General features: G+C 35.4%; 1 protein-coding gene across 1 annotated transcript; it reads right to left on the reverse strand.

The window, feature by feature from the left end:
• Positions 1-1420: 1420 nt before the first annotated feature.
• ARA6 (Ras-related small GTP-binding family protein) lies at positions 1421-5501 on the reverse strand. Its single transcript, XM_086654572.1, has 8 exons — positions 5288-5501; positions 4766-4842; positions 3813-3896; positions 3435-3529; positions 2806-2911; positions 2067-2156; positions 1811-1897; positions 1421-1713 (listed from the first exon to the last, which is right to left on the reverse strand). The coding sequence occupies exons 1-8, from the start codon at positions 5310-5312 to the stop codon at positions 1675-1677; spliced, it is 603 nt and encodes a 200-aa protein (XP_086510698.1). The 5' UTR covers positions 5313-5501; the 3' UTR covers positions 1421-1674.
• Between the last annotated feature and the right edge of the window lie 2298 nt (positions 5502-7799).

The following is a 7799-nucleotide window of genomic DNA, read 5'->3' on the forward strand; positions in this document are numbered from 1 at the left end:
AGTAAAATTGGTAATTCTCATATATTATGAACGGCAAAACAAAACATATCTGAAGCATCTCTATGCTGGATATTCTCGACGAAGTAAGCTACGAGTAACATTAGTCAAAAGAAACAGTTAATTGATAATTCAATATAATGAAAACTAAACACAATGAGATGAAAATTACATGTCAGACCATGTACCTAAACCTATGTCGTATTAGATAAGTAGATAACTATCTGCTGAAGTGTGAAATGCTATAGTTTTAGCTTCAGGTCCAGTTACTATCCATGTAGTTCAAGGTCATGAGGTCTAGATTTGTTGATAGGAAGATGGATCTGCATTTCATAATACACATCTATAATCCTTCGACTCGTCCAAATAATTGATTTGGGCTAATTTTGGGTCCAGTTGAGTCGGATTATTCAACCTAGACACTAGACAGATTCATAGAATGAAAAAAGAAATAGACATCACCTACATTTGTGGAACATATATATCCAGCATAACATCATATGGCGTGGATACATCAAGATGATGTAATAAACTCGTAAACTGCCATTAATAATCAACATTGCAAATACAAATGCCCTGAAGGCCACGAAAGAACCGATTCAACATCATTTACACGACACAAACTAGAGGGTAAACTAGGGTCTTGAGACTTGAACCCACGACCTCTCAACATTTTAGAGGGGTGCACAACCACTGGACTACAAGCTTGTATGCAGCAGTGCTTAGTTGTAATTCGCAAAACAACAACTAAAAAGTACAAGTAGATTAACGTTTATGTCTTTAAGCTATGGAAATTCTTCAGGATACTTACTATCTTTTACGTGTTGGATCAATTTATTACGTCGATAAGAAGCCTCGTGGTCTATGTTCTTCGTTCTTTAGTGGAAATGATTTACTTCTAGTTCTAACATCTAAGCTGGACAAACCAGTTTGGACATCGAGAGCCAAACATTTTGTTTTACAACAACCCCACCGTTGCCATTATCTCCAAGAGAAGGGTGAACTCCCGAGTGCTGGCATCCCACAAGATCAACCTTTGAAGCCATTAGCCATGAGCTTTGTTGGGTTTGACGAATTCGATTATCCTATTGTTCCTCAATTGCAGTCTATAACAAGATGAAGGCTACTACTAGTTAGATTGATCATCTTCTCACCCTCCCCTAGTAGCAGTACTCAACCCGTAAATTTTATGTTGCATAGGGCTGTTAAAATCGTCATCTCACAAGATTGGTCTATTACAACAGCAGAAAAAGAAAGAAGAGGAAACCGAACTTACATAGTGCGGATTAATGAGGACCAGTTTTATAACGTTTTCTTAGCTTGTAACATCCTATGTTTAGGGATGTTGCTGTTATGACCATTTTTTTGTCCACTCGGAAGAAGAAAAAACTAAAACTATAAACAATTTCAAAAGAGAAAGAAATAGTCAAAATAACGATAATCATGTTTATACTTTGTTTAACAGAAACACATATAGCCATTACTCCAAGAAGCCTAAATTCAGTTTCCGTTATCATACTTTGTGTTAAAAAAAACACTAGCAAGAAGTTGTATAATCGAACAATGTTTGCAGGATAATTCACAATATAAACAAACTTGGCATTACAAATTATAAAACTAAAGGACTTAAATAATACAATAACTGTTTGATCCATCCACAATTTCAAGTGTTTAAAATCAAGAAGTAGTCTCCCTCGGTAACCTTTTAGCGATTTCCTGACAAACGAAGAAAAGTAAAATAAGCATTTGTGTAATCAGGGTTCAGTAAGAAGCCTAGGAGAGTAGGATATAAAGTAAAAGCATATATTGATACCTCAAATAGTTGGTTGATATTATCAGCTGTCTTGGCTGAAGTTTCGATAAAGAACATTCTGTTCTTCTCTGCGTACTCAACTGCATCCTTAATTAGCAAGAAGAAACAAAAATGAGTCGATAAGTTCAACAGAATCAGATATTAAAGCAATATACTGATACAAACACACCATCGGAACAAATCATTGTTTAATAGGTCATTTTTTTTCAGATAGTAGAAAATCAATTGGATATCAGAAGTAGACATGAATACATACTTGAATGGGTACTTCTCGATTCTCTTGAAGATCGGCTTTGTTACCTACCAAGGCCATGACAATGTCTGGACTCCCATGTTTCTGTAGTTCCTATTAAATATTAAAAAAAAACTCATTATGATGTCAAAAAAACAGAGAGCAACTCATGATGTTATCTGGATCATAGACAACTAGCCTTGTTTCTTGACATAAGTTGTTTTTTTAATATTGCAAGTGCATCAATTGAAAAACAGAGATCAAATTTAGGAATAAGAACCAACTTCAGCCAGACCTCTTGCTGAACATTGTTTTTGTTACAGTTTTTTAAAAAGCCAGTGCTGATCATAAAATACCTAGAAATGACTTTATTTTTTGTTAGAAGGGGGTGAGGACTCGGGAGCTGGAATCACATCTCAATCTCACCCTTCCCCTGTTCACTTTTAATATCAACTCCTGTAAAATTACATGTGAACTCCAATAATCCCCACCTGTTGATACTACCCTAGACTCGAGAATTACATGCTGACGAATATGGGAGAGAAATGGAACTAATTTTATAGAAATGGTTTTCCTAATAAGATCTATAGCCTATGCTGAATAGTTTCACCACACTTCACATTCTGCTTTGACTGATACCTATACTTATTACCTAAGATAACACAGTTACAGAGTGAATATTATATAACAATGTTGAACCATCAACTAATAAAGAAAAATAACAGGACGGCGGTAAATAGGTAGATTCTGAGAAAAAGAATACCTTGACCCAATACTGTGCCTTGTTGAATGAATCTGGGCTTGTAATATCATACACAACAACTGCAACCGCTGCTCCTCGGTAATAAAGTGGAGCCAATGCGGCATACCTAATAAAAGCAAACGGAAACCGTCAACACTACAAATATAAGTTATAGTTTCAAGCTGACATCCTCTCGAAAGAAAAGACACAAAAGCCTGAAATGGTGACCAAACTGATGTTACAGCTGAAAATGCAAAAAATAAAGGAGTTAAAAAGTCCTACTTCATTCTTTCTAATCAGTTCGGAACAGTTTTAAAAGGCTTTCTCGTGATAAAACTTTAAGGATTTATTTTATAGGTGAAAACTCTTTTAAAAATTAAGCTTATGATTTAAGAAGCCATCAAATTAATTTTTGTCTGAGTATTTATGCCTCCTAAACAGACACAACTGATCCCATCTTTAAAAACATTTCTCTAAGATTGACACATCTATCTACATGAGTTCCAACATGCAGTCGCAATGGAAAAAAGTTGATTAGAAGAAGACTGGTAACTGTATATTTCTATACATCCACAATATTGAAAAGTTTTAGGACTAATAAACCAAACTTATTTATCAGAGCACTTTATGTAAATAAAATAGTATAGTACCTCTCCTGGCCAGCAGTGTCCCATATTTCAAATTTGACAGTAGTAGAATCTTGCAAGGCAATCGTCTGTGATAGGAATGAGGCTCCAACTGTTACCTGAGAACATTACAAAACCTAAAATGTAAATAACTACTGATATTGAATATAACCAGTCGGTGGCGGGGATCGGCCAGGATCCAATCCCCGAGTCCCACCAATCCGAGCCGCAAACTTGTCAAATTCCATATACCCATGTCTATCAACATTTATACTATATAACTGAAATACCTACATGTAAAGTGTAATGTGAGGATCTGTGATGCATAAAGGTAAATAATAACAAGTTCCCTTCGTAATAGAATATACTGATGTTTTATGCAAATGCTTTATGTTTTCTTACTTTGGACGTTGGGTCAAATTGGCCTCGAACGAAGCGAAGAACGATACAACTTTTACCAACTCCAGAATCCCCTAACAGCACCAACTGCGTTCAAATATCAGATACATGTCAGAAGCATAAAAAGAACGGTTGGAGATTAATCTACTCCTGGGAGCACTCACCAGTATATGAAGATTTTAACAAAACATCTAAATATGACAGAAGAATTCCTTTGTCTTTACTAAGTTGTTGTTATAGGAATTAGAATCAGCGATCAATATTGCTAGATTACTTGTAAGAGCACAATACCGAGCTGATTACCAATTCTTTTTTCAAATAATACAAACCTTTCTCCTTCAAGAACACATAGTATTGAACTACTGAAATCTGAACTACTAGTATTTACCAAATACATATAATTCCGGAAATTGTGCTACCTAGACTAATAAAGATATCTAGTCGTATTTCCCCGTGCCCCCGTTAGATTCGCTTCAATATAAATGTTCACACTACATGTCCTCCTGGGTTACCATAACTACAGATTTTTCATTTCCACAAAATGATGGTTCATTCATTCTGATCTTCACATATACACTATGAAATTATCAGAATCTTAATGTAATGTTCTATCTACACAGAACGAGTCAATAAACCAATAGAGTTACTCAAAATAACATACCCAATGACAGTCGTGGCGAACAGTCCGTAGCGTGCCCAGACTACCACATTCTGGGCATGGACACAGACCCACAGGCACTCACGCCCCATTTTTTAATTTTATTACTCGCTGCCACTGGCAGTTTCACGGGGCGTATTGTGGCCAGCCCATCCCTAATTGCCCGCGTTACACGTGCCTGGGAACCTGAAATCCAAGGCACGCCACAGTTGGCATGGTCCGTACTACCGGACTGTGTTCCATGTGAGACAGCCCAATAACCACCTCTACCCACCAACAACCAAAACAGCCACCATACCTTTACTTTCAAGTTCTTAGAGTCTGTAGTCCCAGCATTCTCTGAATTTATTCCAGGCAATCTCCCAGGAGTTCTATCTAAAAACAGCAATACCACCTCCCAAGTTAAAAACAATTCAAATTCTTTCAGTAACTAAAAACACATTACACGAAGATAGCTATTCTTAACCCTAAACCTATATCCCTTGGGAGGAGGAACAGCTGATAAATACAGAAAAATCGCCATTAACAACGAAATGATATATCTATACAGCAAAGTATTCAATTACTCAAATAGAGAACCAGATCGTTAAATAAAAATTACACCAGTAGACTTACTTTGATTGTTCGGCTTAAAATTACAGAAATTACGAAAACGAACTAACAACGTATTAATCACTGACATGCTTTCAAGATTGAATCAAATCAAAACATCTCGAAAAGATGAGGTATAATGATTGAAGATGATAAACCCTAAAAGGAAAATCCCAAACAAAATATCTTGAAATTCAGATGAAAAGTTGAGATCAAATAGGAGTAGTACCTGAAAGTGAATATGAGCAACCCATTCTGGAGTGTCTAATAGTAGAATTTTTCGGTGGAATTCTAGGGTTTCGATTTGCTCGGGAAGAGGGAAAAAGGGGAAGAAAAAAAACGCCCTATCAAGCAAAGTTTGAGACTTTACTTTTCCCTTGTGATATGTGCAATTTTCAAAGAGTTTTTGGAAGTTGGAATAAGTCTCGATCCATATGTTGGTTAGAGAAGATAATATATTAATATATTTTTATTTTACGAGGAACTATTTTAATTAATTAATTAATATTTTATTTGTTGAACTATTAATATGCTAATTAAAAGATTACAAGAACCACATGGAAACAATATAATATCATAATAATTAATCAAAAGTTTTATTTATCCCTCCATTTTGGTCCCTCCTCCAGCCCTTTGCTGATGTGGCGACATATCATTGGAGTATGTTTTTCAGGAGTGGCCCGTGACCAAAGCCACCAAAGCAGTCGCTTTGGGCCCCAAATAATTAAGGGCCTCATGTTTCCTATTTCGTATGTAACTTTCGAAAAACTAATTATACTTTAAACCAATTTCAAACATAATTTAAGATGTAGCTTATTGGTAAATAGTTTATATTTTGCGTAAAAGGGCAAGTGTTCGATTCTTAGTCTTTGCATTGTTTAAATTTTATTTAATTTTTTCTAATATCCATCGTATGGGGCCCCAATTTTTAATTTCGCTTTGGGCCCCCGATATACTTGGGTCGGCCCTGATGTTTTCTCACCATTCTCTCTACAATTGTTCCACACTTAAGTGATATGTCGCCACATCAGCTGAGGGTTGGGGGAGGGACCAAAATGGAAAGATGAATAAAATTTCTCATAATTAAAATACGTTGGTCAGGATGATTAGGGTTATTTCCCTAATAGCCCCTAACTTTGTGACCAGCTTCCTTCCTAGTCTCTAACTTTATCAAAAATTCTCAGATGGCCCCTTTTTTAAGTTACTGTTAGAACGTCGTTAACCAGTCATCAACTCTCTCTCCTACATCTCTTCCTCTCTCTCTGCCACCTCATCTTTTCGCCACCTCATCGGCTTCTCCGGCGAAGGTCGCCGGCAAGTTTCCGACCGGCGACCTTCAAACATTAAAAATAAAAAAAATAAAAATATTTCACTCTTCCTCTCTCTCTCTAACACTCTGGCGAAGGTTTCCCTTCACCGGAGTGTTAGAGAGAGAGGAAGAAGAGTGAAAAAAAATTTAATGTTGGCGACCTTCGCCGGAGAAGACGATGAAGTGGCGAAAAGATGAGGTGGCAGAGAGAGAGGAATAGATGTAGGGGAGAGAGTTGATGACTGGTTAACGACGTTCTAACAATAACTCAAAAAAAGGGTCATCTGAGAATTTTGTATAAAGTTACTAAGTTAGGGGCTAGGCAGGAAGCTGGTCACAAAGTTAGGGGCTATTAGGGAAATACCCAGATGATTAACTAGATTTCATTTTAAAACAATAAAAAAAATGAACATGTGAATCACCCAAGTAAAATGATATCATCCAAGTAAAATGCTCTTCAACAAAACAAAAAAAAAGTAAAATGAACTTCTTTCAACAAAAAAAAAAAGTAAAATGAACTTACCCTTTCACCACAAAAAAAAGTAAAATTAACCAAGGTCTTTCTCATTTATCACCTCGTATTATAAAAATGATGCCCTACAATATATCATATCAATTTCTTCTATAGGTTTAACCATGAACATTGGATGTTATGTTTTCTATATATGCTAAAGTAATTGTTCTTATATTTTTCTTTCATATTCGGATGACTAAGAAATAAACAAATCTGATAATCGTTTAAATAATGATATGTTTATAGTAGCACAGACAGATTGTGGTAATACATGTAACTTAATTTAGTTGAGCGACAATAATATATTCTTTAATATATTCTTCTTAATGTGGAGACCAAAATTCAAATCTTACTGTATTTTAAGAAAAATAAATAAAATAGTGTTTTTGTAACAAACTATTTTATTAATGCCAGAATAGATAGTCTCCATCGTGATTGTAACAATTTCCACCTGTCGTTGACATACAAGTGGTCGATAGTGTTGACATAAACTCCGAATCCCTAGAGGTCTCAGGTTTATTCTCACAGGAAGTAGAATTGATGGTTTATTTAACTTGGGTTATTAAAAGTATAAATAAAGTAATTTAGTTAGGCTACAAGTCCGTAATTCAGTTGGCTTTAGGTCGTTGTTTAGTGGCCTTTGGGCCCGTTTGTGTTAAATTTGACGGTGATCGTGTTTATCACATCTCATTGATGTATCAATGCCATTGTAATGACTTTCGTAGTCACTTTTAAAAAAAAAAATCGAAATTATTATATTTATAGTTGCTACAACTCAGTTGTAAGAGGACTTTATGTGCAAATTGGACGCTTATAATAATTACCACAAGTGCGTTTAGAACTTCTTTTAGATAAATACGAGTGACTTCTTGTAATAGTTTTGCCATAAAAATTGAAAAATAAAATAGGTGCGAGGGT

Source organism: Eschscholzia californica, unplaced genomic scaffold (assembly GCF_041429995.1).
Source record: "Eschscholzia californica isolate CP2 unplaced genomic scaffold, dmEscCali1.0.p SCAF_1, whole genome shotgun sequence".
Classification (NCBI taxonomy): domain Eukaryota; kingdom Viridiplantae; phylum Streptophyta; class Magnoliopsida; order Ranunculales; family Papaveraceae; genus Eschscholzia; species Eschscholzia californica.